Below are 14,724 nucleotides of genomic sequence, written 5' to 3'. Positions count from 1 at the left end.
GTGCTGAATTATATCATTCTTAAATACTTATTCTTTTTTTTGAGCAACAGAAGAGATGTTTTAGTGTGAGAAAGAAGTCAATCAGGCAAGAACGACTTTCAAAAGCTTTTCTGGAGCAGGTGGGTGGTTGGAAAGAAAGGAAAACAACCAAAAAAACCCCAGACTCCAGAAACTTTCAGGTGTGAACATTCCTTGAAGGCATCCTTGCCCGATCTACATCTCCAAACCTGTGATTCCTGACTTCAGCCTCAGAGGAGAATTTCCACTCCTCCTCTTTCAGGTGTGTTATCAATCTCTCCTGTACATTATTGATTTCATTTACAGAGCCAGAGCTAAAATGATGACTGATGATTCAACAGCCTTGAAAATACTTTATCCAGTAATGAAAACATCACAAAATTTTTGCCTCAGTAAATATAGCATGAAGTGGTAAAAGGGAAAACCACCAATTGCTAAATTTAGTGTCTTTACCACAAAACAAACAAAAAGGACAACAAATGAAGACAAATCTCCTCACGGAAGATTAAACAAACCATGATAAAAAATTCCATCAGGCAGTTCAATTTATGAATTACCTTTCACAACACAAACCAGTGGGGAATGACCAGCAGTGGGGATTGTTCCTTACCTGACTTGTTCTTGCACTCGATGTCGTAGCCGGTGATGGGGCTGTTGCCGTCGAAGCCCATGGTCCACCTGAGGGCGATGCTCCGCGCTCTCACCTCCCGGATCTCTATCTCGGGGGGGTCGGGGGGTTCTGGGCAAACACACACACACAGCTCTGCTCAGAACAGACCCCATCCTCCCAACAGGGCACTCCAGCCAGCGTGGTGCTGGCTCAGCCTTCCTGGCATTTCTCTGGGCGCTCATGGGGACCCTGATCCTGTTAATCACCTGCTGGAAGTATCAGCACTCCTCAACTCGGAGCCTGTTGCATTTGGGCTATGGGAGCGGTGAAAAGAATATAGCAACAGATTTCTTCATGGAATGGAGAATCAAAAAGCCCTTTATTTAAAGAAACACTACACTTACATAGAGTAGTTTGTGGTAGCAAAGATAGAAATTATTCTATTGGTGCAAGAGAGGTGACACCCCAGTCATGTAGCTCACACATCCAGCAGGTGCTTGATCATTGTTCTAACTATTTTCTCTTTTGTTTTCCTTGAACAGCATGAGAAATCCAAGCTGCTTCAAGGCTGCTTTTCCCCTGGCTTTCACCAGTATCCCGCAGGAGCCAGTGGTGTGATCTTAAATACTGGCTTCTCTTTGACCTTCTTGGTTGTATTTCCTTAAAATCAATCCAGCTTGGACTTTCATTTCAGGAAAGATATTTCATCTCGAACACCATGTTTCCCTAATACTATTATCAGTGACTTTACTCAAAATATGCTTGTAGAAATATGAGTACTCAAAAGTGCTGAATTTGGTGGGGAGAGTAAAATTTCTGTCTCTTTGAGCATTTTAAAAGTCAAAAATTAATTTTAAAGCTCCTTCTGCCTCTAAAGTTAATATTGCAAATAACCAGCACCTAGACCCATCCTAATGTCCCTTTAAATGGTCATGGCAGCTTAGATGAGCAGTGGTGGAACTGGGAACTTGTCCCCAAACTCCACCTGAATTTTTCAACGGGGCTGCCTTAGGCATCCTCTGGAATCTGCTGCTCCTTGGAATCAAGGGCAGGGAGACAGAAATCTACAAGTTGTAGGAATTTGTAGTGTGCAGGCTCAGAGAGGCACAGGAGGAGCCAGCACCACATGGAAACGAGCAGTGGCTGGTGGCTGAGTCCTGCCTGTGCCCTGCATCTCAAATATTGTCACCTCTCCAGGACTTGCTGTTTCTGCCCTGTGGGAGGGGAAACCCAGCCCCAGGCAACATAAATTCCTAGAGTTTGGATTGTGCAAACTGCTCACAATTTATCCTGACTGATTAAACTTGAAATATTTTGCTTTAAGTTCCACAGTAGGTTTAATATTTCTCTAGAGATGAAGTGAGATCACTTCTGCTTTGTTTCAGACCTGGGTTTGAAGCACATTTGTTCTTTAAATCAAATGAAACCTGCTCTTCCTCAATCCTCCATATCCACAGTCCTTACTGAAGATATTAGTTTTAAGTATCTTTGGCAGTTGTCAACTGATGTATTTAAGGAAAAAAAATCTAATTAATTTGTACAGATTGAGAAGGACTCAAGCTTTTTTTTTTTATTTAATCTCTGATGCTGGAAAATGAAAGACTGAGAACCTTAATGCAGCTTCTTATTTCTTTGACAATGAGGAAAACATTTAATTAGGAATCAGAACTTCCATCCCCCCCAGCAGATTTCTACACTTCCTGTCCTACAATAGCTGTTTTTTTTTTTTTTTTCCCTTGTGTTGTCCTCTGCCTACCTTGCACAGTGAGCTGGATTATTCCACGATCCTCCCCGTAAGAATTGATGGCGTGGCAGGAGAAGAAGCCAGAATCTTCACGCACAGTTGGCAGAATCTATAGGAGGTTGGAAAAGAGGTGATGGATTGAACAGCACACAGAGAAAATAAACCAACAGCTTGTCTGTGTGGTGCAAGAAAAATTGTGCAGACTGTACTCCTCGACAGCAATAAATAGATATTGCAGGTTACAAAGGTACATTTGCATAGGAAAGCTTCCAAAATAGTGAGATTAGCAAAGCCAGCAGCACCTGGGCTGAGGACACAGAATAGCAGCTCGACATGTGTAGTCAGGAGCTGGAGCTCCACCTATTCCTGCAGCTTCTCCTTAGGAGCCTTGTTTCCAGTTCCTCACAAGTTTGCCAGGTATTTAACTGTTGGCTGAAATTTGCCATACAAAATGGTGCCTCCTGCTGCCTCCAAATTTTTCCAGTTATTTCTGAAAATAACTCAAGTGGCTGAAGTCTTTGTGGAGGAAATAAAGGTTCAAACACTGGTGGTGAACCCTGTAGCATTCAGTGGTGCCTCATAATAAAGTTTCGTGTGGTCTTTCTTTTCAATTTGTTGTTTAACAGCAAGGAAATTTATATATAATATTTGCAAACATGTTCAAAACGATATTTTTCTACAGGACCACTGCTTCATTCAAGGTACAAGAAAGAAAGATTTTTTTTTTTTTTTAAATTAACAGATATTTGAAATACTATTTCCTTCTCAGTATTCAGTGTGCTGCTCCACAATTTATTTACTGCACACTGTTCAAACTGTGCCCTGAAAACAGACATTCATTTTCTCACAGCATTTTCCTGTGAGTTCACCCATTGCAGAAACACGAGTGAATTTATTTTCATCAGCCCTGACAACATGAAGAGCATTGCCACCATTTCATGTAGAGAATTAAGGAAGCAGATATATGATAATGTTTGTGGCTGCTTGACAAGTTGCCACATATTAGCTGAGCCATGGAAACTCCACGTGCTCTTTATTCCTCAGCAAAGCCCAGGTGATGTGAGCACAACTCCCAGTCACCACTGGTTAGGATAAATGGATTAATTTCCCACTTGCTGCAAGGAAATTGGAGAGTTATCATCTGAGATGTGGCAACTTGTCAAGCTGTGTTCCCTTGCACATGTGGCTGAGCTTGGAGACAGGGAAGCAAAAATTTCCAGAGCCCAGTTTGAGACATGTAGGGCCTTCTCCCCTCCCTCAGAGTCCTGAGCAATAAATAGCCTTTCATGTGCTCAGAACAGCTTCCACTGAGCTCAGCTGCAGCCAGGAGGGCTTAGTACTTCTGCAAATCAGACCCCAAGGGCTCAAAGAGAGTGCCCAGAAAACAAAGAACACACAATTAATGGCCACCTGTGAAAAGTTTGGTCTCAAAAATCAGCTTTGCATCACACAGTGCCGTTCTTTACTCAACCCTAATTCAGCCCCAGTGAAATTCCAAGTCCTGTCTCACTGAGGCAGGGGTCCTGCAGAAAAAAGAAAATCTGAGTACACAACTAAAGATCACATCATCATGCAAAAGCACTGAGCTCAAAGCTTCAGTCTTAATCTGCCACTTTCTGCTTTTTGGGGTGTTTTATCTCTCAGAAGTGAAAGGTTTTCTATGTAACACACATGGGTGTGGAACACCATTGCTGTACTCAACTGCTTCAGAAAACTCTCCAAGCAGGACTCCAGCCTTCCAAATAGAAGGAAATAGAATATTTCCAAATATGATATGTTGTTGTGTATCCAGGGGTTATCCTAGTAAAATCAACAAGAATGATGGCAGAGATGCCTAGGGGTCAATCCTATAACTAAATAATATTTGTGTCACAAAAATACTAATAGGAACAATAGTAGAATTTATTCTTCCTCGTAGAAATCAATGGCAAAGGTCTCTCACAGACAGCAAACCCAGAATTTTACTGGATATCATCCAACAGAGTTATTGGCCAGAAAGAAAGAAATCTGTCATAAGAGTTACTCTAACATTTAGACAATAACCAGACTGATAGAGAATTGATAAATCTACTTTTTAAATGTGACTGAAAATAGATAATGAAGATTTTGGAGTCAGGAAAAAAAGAAAGATTCTTTTAGATTTCATAAAAGCACACATAAAACACCATTTTGAGTCCTGACTTTTATAAAGTGGTGTCACAAGCCCCACCAAGTGTAAGGGAGGGAGAAGAGCACTTTAAAAAGGCAGTATTTTTTCTCAAGCCAGTTGAGTGATTTGGTGAGGGTAAGAACTTGGGGTCAGATATTTGCCAGAGTTTATCAGCAGTTTGGTCAAACTCATCTGGGGAAGGACAGGATAAGGCATGAGCCATGCTGCTCCTGAGACAGAGAGGATGGAGGGTTGAGCCTGGTCTGTCTCTTGGTGCCTTGGAGTGTGGCAAGAGGGAATTTTTCATTAAGGATGGATTGCAGAAGTTTCCTCTCCCTCCTCTTGCCAGCTCTCCATGGAGTGAGTGCTGGGGCTCTGGTGTTGTCAGGCTGGCCCTGCACCTGAATCAACACCAAACCAAGCACACCTTGACATATCTGGATGATTTGGGGGCCAATTTGTTTTCTTACCTGCAGGGTAGAAATCACTTCATCCCCAACTTCCTTGGTGGAAACCAGGTAACGGGACATTTCGGGGTTAATGATCCGGTCTTCCTTCTCCCAGCGGACTATGATGGGCTTCTCTCCATGTGCCGTGCAGCTCATCTCCTTCTTTTGGCCTTGAGTTGCCAGGGTGGTGTTTGGGTAGGAGGTTATCATAGCTGGAACTAGAAACAGACAAAAAAAAACAGAACAAGGTTGTTCCTCAGTGAACTGAAGGGTCTGATGGTTCAATGTTGACTTTTCAACCTGTGTCTCACCCAGCTTGTCCATATTCAACCAGATTGAAACAAATGTGAAAAAGTATTTTTTTTCATTCCTGATGGGCCTCAAAGGGAGCTTAGCAGAAAGGAGTTGGAAATGGACAATAGAAGGTGTGACTCCAAAGGAAGCCTGTCTTCATTTGTTTTGCTTCTCACAGAGCAACTTGCAACATAATTCAGTATTCAATATTCACAGCACATAAAGGGACTTAACTAATAAGTGTTCAGATATGTGGACAATAAAGAACAGATAAAAAAGGTCTGGTTCCTTCTGATGAGCTGCTGTTCTACTTGCTGACTGTTACATGTTTTATCAGTTTGTGTGACAGTAATGATCTATCAAAATGAGGACTCAATTAAAGCAGGAGCTTCACAAAATTAAAAGAAAGGCTCTGCACCAAGGAGCTTACAAACCATGGATGTGTTGAGTGCGTAGCTGAACTGTGCTGAACTGAAAGTATAATTAAACTGACAATAAACCTAGCTAGATTCAAGTTTTTATTGTACTCAGAAGGTATTTGCAGAACAGTTTGGACATACCTGTCAACTTCATTAACCATTCTTTTAAAAAGGGCTTAAATTTTAATGTTGAAAAAAATACTCTCTTCTTAGCAAGAACAGTCTTAAACCTAAAGTATTTTCATGTTTTGGAATTAAAATTTCCTGCAAACAGGAAGAAAACAAATGAAATGTTTTATTCCAAACTCCAAACACCCCAAGCAGTTTTAAAATAAGATGATCTCTTTGGAGTCCTTTGCTGTCCTTTCCTCCCCACATGGCTTGTCCACTAATAAATGGCATGTGGATTTCTGCCTCTAGAAAGAATCAAAGCCCATGAGTGTTTCAGTTCAGGAGAAGCTGGAGAGCCCTGGACAGGCACAGAGCTGTTCTTTCTGAAGGGATCTGTCCACTCTTCTGAAGCATATGAGGCATCAGCAATGAACCCCCTCCCTAAGCTCTTGCCCTCTGGGGCTGCCTCCTGCAGTAGCCCCAGTCCCTCGTTTTCATGCATGAATGGTCGCCTCTTCTCATCAGAACAGCTCACTCCTTCCATCTCAGCCTCTCTGGGTCCCTGTTTTAATCAGATGGCACTGGCAGAGGATCTGATTTGAGGCCTTCCCAGGCTCTCCCCTTGCATAGGTTGTGTTTGTTGCCGCACAGCAGAATAAAAACCCCTTATTTAAATGAATTACTTTAATTGCTAGCCTGTAATGTTAATGCTTGGTGGCATGACCTTTTCACATGCCAGAGCTGTTAATGCTTGGATATGACAATATGCCAGGATGCAGCCCTTTCTGTTCAGAGGCTTCCTGAACCAAACCAAACCGAGCTGGAGATTAACAGGGCCTGTGGAGCCGTGGGTTTGATCCAATGGGATCTAATTCCAGGAGGAATTCTGAGAAATCTCTTGTGTGAGGCAGGAGGCTCCACATGCACTGGTGATGAAGTACATCCTGTTTAACTGTTTGGCATTAAGTACTCATGAGTTTTTTCCAAGAGAGCATTGAAGAGAAGAAATTATGAATAATACAAAATCAGGATGAGTCTGATTCCATATTCCAGAGAATAGAAATAGTCTCAGTTTCATCTGGTGTGTGCCTCACATACCCACAAGGAGGTTACTTCCAGAGAGTTGGCTTTTTGTGATCATCTGCTTGTTCCTCCAAACCCAGAACAACCAGGGCTGTGCAAGATCACAGAATCATTTAAATTAGAAATTACCTCCCAGCCCGTGGAGTCCCAGCTGTGCCCATCCCCACCTTGTCCCCAGCTCAGAGCTCTGAGTGCCACCTCCAGGTGCCACCTGCAGGGATGGGCACTGCAAACCTCCCTGGGCAGCCCCTGCCAATGCCAATTCTTCCTGAATTTCTTCCTGAAATAATCCCATACATCATTTTATGCATTTTGTTCAATAGAGACCCAATTCAAAAGAGTGCCAGGCTGTTAAGGAGTCCACATTACCATCACCATCACCATCATCAGCTTGTGCCACCTCCTTCTTCCTTCCACAATGTCCCCAGACTCCCACATGTCCCTTCCTCTGCACATCTCTCTCCCCTCAGCACAGCAGGCTGCAATTCCCTTCACCTGTCCCTCTTTCTTCCTGCTTCAACCTCCTTGAGTTCTCACGTCCCCTAATCCCTGTACCTTTTTATTTTCCTCCTCCAGCCTCATTTCCTGTCCCTGATTAAATCAGCCAACCTCCCAAGCCACCTAGAGGTTTTTCCCTACAGCTGCAGTCCCTTCCCATCAATATCTCCCCCTTGGAGTTTCCTGGTGATGGTGAAAATGTTCTGAGCCCATGCAGGAGATGAGGGGTTTGTGCCTCCCCATGAAGTACCAGAGCTCCTGTGCAGGTGAGCCTTGCCCTGGCTGCTCCACCCTCCTCCTGCTTCATGGGCAGGAGCACACAGAAAATGGGACATTGGACTTGGATTGAAATTCCACAGACATCCAGGAGCCTGTCCCAGGCACTCCTGCCTTGCTTTTGGGTCCTGTGCTGGGTGCCAGTGCCAAACCAAACCCCATGGCTCCCTATTTTGCTATTAAAAGCCAGAGGCTACCTTGCAAAGCTCATTTTTTCCCTCTAACAAACTTTCTTAATAAGAGCAGTATAAAAACATGTAAAGAAAGATGACTTTATTCCTCAGATACAGCTTTATCCCTGCTTATCCTTCCCTTCTCCTCACATAATCTTCCACACAGATTCCTTATTGCCATAGCAATGCCTCACAGCTAAATATTTCCCTTTCCTCCAAAGCTGATTTTTTTACTCTTCACAATTTATCTCCAATGATCCTAAACCATAAGCTCTTCTTTTTATCTTCTTCTATGTCAAAAGATTTCTGGTAACAAAGCCATATTCCCAAGGATATTTTAGGCAACGTATTTCTTCATCCTCCAACTATCTTTAATCAAATTACTGATGCAAATAACTGAGATAAATATGCTGGTTCTTTACTGACAAAATAATCTAGAAAACTGTAAATAAGCAAGCTAAATCTGCACTACATATGCATGAGATATTCTCTTAGGATGTCTTAAAAATAAGTGAAGGCATTTAGAAATGTATCAAGATGATTCAGATGCCATATTAAGTGTGTCTGTGCCTTATATCTCTTCAAATGTGCCTTATATACAGCCACATAATTATATTTATAGATGTACATTTATATAAGAGAATTTTGGAAGGGAAGAGCATTTTGGAAGGTTCAAGGAATGGATATTGCCATGTTCCACAATTTTGGAGTAGTTTCACCACGGGACAAATTAATCCAGTTCTGTTTTCTCTGGGGTTCTCCATGTTTTGTCTGAAGCTGTGTGGTGCTGGGCACAATTAGAGATCTGTTGCTCAAAAACTGGAAAATAGAAGCTACAATTTACAAATCGTGGCAATTTCCATTTTCAAGGTATGCATATCTCTGCCAGAAGCATTAATCCAGGAGCTTTCTCTGTTTGGAGTTGGGCTTTCTTTTGGAAAGTTGATTTACTTGCTGCTTTTCACAGGTTGGCCTATTGTTTTCCTCTTTCTTCATGGCAACCCAACAAGAAATAATTTAAAAATATTTAATGATATCATTATTATTGTTATATTATGAAACCATTATTTATTATAGCACTAAATATTATTGCTATACTAATGCATATAAAGGTGCATTATACAATGCATTTTGATTATACAATTAAGTAGCAATTATTAACATAATGATTGCTTTATAGTAATAACAACTCCATCATTAAAATCAAAGTGCAAAATTCAGTAGTCAGGGTTATACTTCAGAATTGTTGAAGTGGCTCAGCCAAAACAAGAACTTTTTGTCCTACTCTTGAAGAAAACGGAATCTGGGCCTTTCCTAAGATTCAGTAGAACTTACTTAATCTGATTTATTTTCCTCTGCTACTGTTGAGTGTTTCTTCAGGAACTGAGTGCAAATAAAAATGAAAATAAATAAATAAAGATAAAATAAATTGATAAAGAGCAGTCTCATTATCCAGAATAACGAGACTGTAGGAAGTTGAGGAAAGCTTGTGAAGGGTATCAGAAACTTTTGAATTATTTTAGAATAATTTTTTATTAATTAACAGAAAACAAAAATTCACATAAATTTAAAAAATTAGGTAGAGAACTGGGATGGTGAGTGAGGTATTTTTTCTCTCTTTCAGCTCATAGATGGGAATAGCCACATTGGAAAAATCAAATTAAAAGTCTCCCTGTCTTTCAGTTTATAATTAAACACTAAATATCCATGTATAATTGTAAGAGTGAATAAAGTTCTCAGTATTTTTAAGAACTATGGTCCTTTCTAACCCAAAGCCATTCTGGGATTCTCCTGGTCTGAAATCTCTGTCCTGGCAGAGTGTTCTCCTGTTTTGGCTCTATCACTGGATCATGCTTGAACTGGCCAGTTTGGGGAAATATCTGTAACCATGAGAGATTCATCTTGCAAACATTGAAAAAATATTGAGAAAATTAATTGGAATTCGAGTTTAAAATTTAAGTCAAATTCAGCTGTCATTTTATTCTGGTCAGGCACAGTGGGAATACTCCATGACAAATGGGATTTTCCTCCCTCAAAAGATTCCCTCTTCCTCCATGCACTTTTGCTCAGGCAGAGAAAGCCAATGCAAATACATTACTTATATTTAAGGGAGCCTAGCTGTCACACTTTTATTGGTTGATATATATATTTGTTAATTTATTTTCAAATTTTGCAGACTTTTAGGAGTCAGCCTGAGCTTTGCTAGAATTTGTAACTTCAGTATTCCCTTTCTGATAAGAGACATTTGGGTTTACTTAAATAACATCTCTCTGAAATTCAAATGGGGAAGAAAAGAGAATTTTAAATCAATAGGATTTCCCAAACATTTCAATTTGAACTCATAGTTACTTGGTAAAAGTCAGTCCTATTCAGCAGGTGAAAATCATGCTCTTAATCCTCCTCCTCAGGAGATGTCCAAGATTAGAAAATTCTGGATCTCAGAGGGTCAAAGAAATATGTAAACACAAAAAAAAAACATCCCATTTTTATGTATACAAGTTATTATATATAATAATAACGGTATATAATTAATGACAACTTCTTTCTATCAATATTCACTAATTCTGAAAATTAACTTCACATTTGGGACCTACTTGTGTTTGTTTGTTGTGAAAGCTTCCTCAGAGACTTGTTCTCTTAGGATAAATATTTTAAAAAATTTATTTGAATTATTTAATCATTTCAGGAAAGTGATTTTAGAATAGAATATTTTATCATATTGCTTGGAATCAGTAAAGAATTTGCTGTCCAAGCAAAGCAACTCTTAGATAGAAAACATTCTGAGTGAATTGTGCCAGTAATCAATATGGCATGAATTTCAAATTTAAAAAGCCAATGTTTTGAAATTAATAACCATTGATGTTTCAGATTAGAAAAAAGAATTTCAAACATGTAAACCTGAGAAATTCGAAGAGAGAAATAAAGATTTGATGAATTCACACAATGGACTGAATTATTTACTCAGCTTTAGTTTCAGGAGTCTGTAGTGTATAGGAAATAAATTATTTAAATTTATTAATATATTTCTGAAAATATTTTTAAAATAGAACTGAACAAAGCAAATTACCTTCTACCCCTAACTTGCCCTAAAAGGAAGACCAGTATCTTTTTATAGGTTTTTGTATGAATTGGACAAAAGGTAAGAGATTCATTAGCAGTTCTATTAAAAAAAAAAATTGACAGAAAAGTATAAAACAGCAGCACTGCTGTGTAAAAAGAGAGAAATTGAACACAGAAATGGCAGATCCTGTCCCAGCTTCATAAGTTTGTATTACAAATCAAAACAAGGCGCTCAGTGGTTTGTAAAAACTGCATTTTTAGGGCACCCATACAAGGTAGTCTTTTGGGGAAAAAAATCTAAAACCAAATAAATACTGAGTGGGAATAAATATGGATCCTGTACATCTTAAAATAGCATTTCAGCCAACTATTCTCCTGGTATAAAGGAAGTGACTTTGATTATAAATATTATTAAACATGTGTTTCCAAGCTTGAACAGGCCTGGTTTGATGCTGAGCTGGAATAAAATGACAATGATGTCTTGAGTCCTTGGCAGCTCCTCCTGATCTGATTGAATGTGTCAGGGCAAAGGCTGTGAACACTTAGGGCTCATCCCTTATTCACTCAGAAGTGGTTTCAGGTCACATTAGAGGAAGAGAAGTTGATTTATTTTGCATGACAACTATGAATTTTAACCAAAAGACACATTAATAAAATAAAAAAGGGCTTTTCTCTCAAATCACAAAGGCAGTTCTTTCCTCTTCCTGAGGTCTTGTCTTGCATTAATTCTGTGTTTGTACAGTGCAAACTGGTGGCTGCAGCTGATACACAGGAGACCTGCAGCTGCTGATATTCCTTGGTCTTTCACTTTGACATGGTTCTGATATCAATGTGACTTTCTCTTGCTTTGCCATACAGCTTCAATTCCCATTTTGTGCAACTGCACTTCCCACTAACCAGGGGGAAGGGAACAGGGGGTGATAAGCTGACAGCTTTGTCCCTGCAGTCAGCTGTAGTAAAAGCCTGTGGAAATTACTTACAAAATTAGTTACAAACTGTGGGAGCTCACATGAGGCACGGGGAAATCAGCCTCATCAAAGCTTGGCTAATTGTCAAAACAAAAAGTAGTGATCAAAAAACATTATATTACCACGTATCTAATTGTGATTTATGCAGACTTAGACAAAGACCATCTTCCCACAGAAGAAATGTATGGACAAAATTAATTTTACCATCATTGACATTATTGGGAAGTGTGGATGCCTAAAAATTAGCACCAGAAATATGTCTCCATTAATTATAAAATCCTGGGGCTACTTTCTATTCCAAATCAATTATGATCTTTCATCAGCCTGTTATAAAAACCAGGCTGGAAAGAGCAGGAATGTTAAATAGTTAAACTAGCAATACATAATTTTAGATAACTTCTCTAATGCTTTGATCTTAAATTGAATTCAGTCTGCCATCAAGATGGCATCAAGTTTTAATGTGAAATGAGAGGGTTACTGCTATGCTAATTGTAAAGCACAGTGCTCTAATTTTTGGTGACTTAGGGAATGCAAATCAGTTAAAAACAGAGACTGTGGAATCCCATAGGAGAGTGGGGTTTTTTGTGTTTTTTTTTTTTAAATAAGTTTTTATGCTTTAAACTTGTGATTTGTATCCTTTCATTAAAATCACCTGAACAGTTTACAAGTTTAAATAAATAAAAAAAAAAAAAAAAAAAAAAAAAAGGCAGAAAGTTACTGGACAGCACAAGCTTTAATCAGGCTTTATTTTATGACCCAGCAGCTCCTGTAAGTCTTTTAGATTTTGGAGGCTGTGAAGTGACATGTGTAAATGTCCCTCCCTGGGGAAGAGAAGCAAACACTAATTGGGGTATTGACAGGTTTAAATGAAGCAGAAACACACGAAGAAACTCTGGCTCCAACAAAAATGAGTATTGGGGAGCGAGGCATGCCGGGACATTAATGGTTTTCATTCACTGCTCACTCATGCAAGTAAATATACTTTTAAGCACGGTGACCTGGGTCTATAACAGCTCAGTTCTGAGCTAAAAAGCCATGAAATGCTATCTGCTGATGTATGAGAAAGAGGGCTCTGGTAGAACCAGCCTCCTCTAGCTGCTCAGAGGGAATTCTAATTTTATTTTCTAGGTAGTTGCAGATAGACTGATATCATCTGATACTGTGATGGCAGGAACAGACTCAAGTGTATTTAAATCAGCAAGACACAGCTCTCTAAATGTTAGCAGCCACTCTCTATATGAGTTTATTAGCATAAACAATACAAGTATGTATATATTCTGCATATTAACACCAACAGAGAAGTGTTTTTGCACTAGATGAATATCCAAAAGCTTTCACCTGGGCACAGGGGTCAAGAATGGTCATAAAACCCATCAGTGCTTCACCACAACTGGTGGCTAAAAATTAAAAACTGTTTTTGTAGTGGACATTGAGGGGACAATAAAAAGGCCTTCCAGAGGGCACTGGTCTTGTCTTAAAGATGACAAACACTTTCTTATAGATGATAAAAGGACCTCAGGGGGAGGTGATCAGATTTTTGCAACCATCCTTCAGAAGTGTAGCTTAAATTCAGGGAAATCAAGTGCTAAAGGTCTGATCTCAAACTCCACATTCTCTTAATTAAGGAGATTCGCAATGTTAATAAATGCTGCAATCCCAGGAAAGACAGAAAAGGAGAATAAGATCCTAATAAAAAGCTCTGTAGATGTTTATTTTAATTTTATCTGGTTTATCCAGTAAAAATTTTGCCCCTTTTAAGATACACCATCTGGGAATAGTTTGGGAATGGTCTGACCACCTTGGTCTGCTTGTTTCTGCAAAAACAAAACCTTAATTCTGAATCTATTTATCTTTTCCTCTATATGGTCTAGTTTCTACTTTTACTGCTCAGCACACCACGGGTTTCTAGAGAGAAAGCAAATCTCAATAAAAACAGAAAATTTCCAGAAGAGTGGGGAACCATCTTAAATGCTGCACAGCCTAGGGAATTCTGATGGGTAACTGGTGTGTTTAACACATTTTTTATATCTGTCTCATGGAAAGAGGGAATTACTAGCAAAGAGAAACAAAGAGGGCTTAGAGAAGCAGAATATTTATAAAGTAAAGATTCTAAATATGATACTTTTTGAGATTCATTCACCCATAAATTAGAAGCAGCTCTTACAGAAAAACAAAAAAAAAAAAATCAGAATGGAAACTCTCACTTTTATGAAATCTAAAATTAGAAACTTCCTTGGGAATTTGTTGTGATTTTTACATTCCTTGTTATTGTGTCTTTGTAGTGTTTTATCAAATCTGAATTCTAGGCCTTATGTGCTGAGTATTTTGGGACTGTCTCACTGAATATTTAATACTTCCAGACAAAGCAGTGGCTGATAATTTGGCTCCAGTGCCCAAGTGTCTGAGGCCAGAGGAAGAGGACCCTAATTTGAGCCTGGATTATAGTGATTTTGGCTCATTCAGAGCTGCCAATGTGCTTATCCAGCTGTGAACCAGAGAACAGCTGAAAAGAAGTTCTAAAGCTAAATTTTACAGTGCTGATGTTGACACTACTTTGCTGTACAGGGGCCCTAGAGATTTATCACCTCTATAACTTATGTCAAGGTGGTTTTGTGCCTGCACATGCACAGGCACATGTGTGTGTGAGTAAAATAATGGGGAAAAAAACAGTAAATATTTTCCACAAGGGCAAACAAGGAGAATTATTCTATTACCTGAAAAAAAAAAAAAAAGGACAAAGCAACCCTCATTGTCTCCTTCCCTTGACTTTCAGCTGCCCCACGCATCCCTCTTTTCAATATGCTCTTGAAAAGAAATGTTTCTGTTTCTCTGGAGACCATTTTTACCCCTCAGCCAAGGGGAGGCACCATAA

General features: G+C 39.4%; 1 protein-coding gene across 1 annotated transcript in view; it reads right to left on the bottom strand.

Annotated features, from left to right (window-relative positions):
* DSCAM (DS cell adhesion molecule) overlaps nucleotides 1-14,724 on the bottom strand; it is a 432,936-nt gene that overhangs the window by 107,719 nt on the left and 310,493 nt on the right. Inside the window, exons 12-14 of the mRNA XM_056502042.1 lie at nucleotides 4,992-5,188; nucleotides 2,385-2,481; nucleotides 629-757 (exon numbers count right to left, since the gene is read on the bottom strand). Of these exons, the coding sequence (XP_056358017.1) occupies nucleotides 629-757; nucleotides 2,385-2,481; nucleotides 4,992-5,188 (423 nt within the window). The remainder of the gene's footprint in view (nucleotides 1-628; nucleotides 758-2,384; nucleotides 2,482-4,991; nucleotides 5,189-14,724) is intronic.

Source organism: Oenanthe melanoleuca, chromosome 1, assembly GCF_029582105.1.
Source record: "Oenanthe melanoleuca isolate GR-GAL-2019-014 chromosome 1, OMel1.0, whole genome shotgun sequence".
NCBI lineage: Eukaryota > Metazoa > Chordata > Aves > Passeriformes > Muscicapidae > Oenanthe > Oenanthe melanoleuca.
The sequence above is the reverse complement of the archived record's forward strand: the minus strand, read 5'-3'. Positions and strand labels throughout refer to the sequence as shown.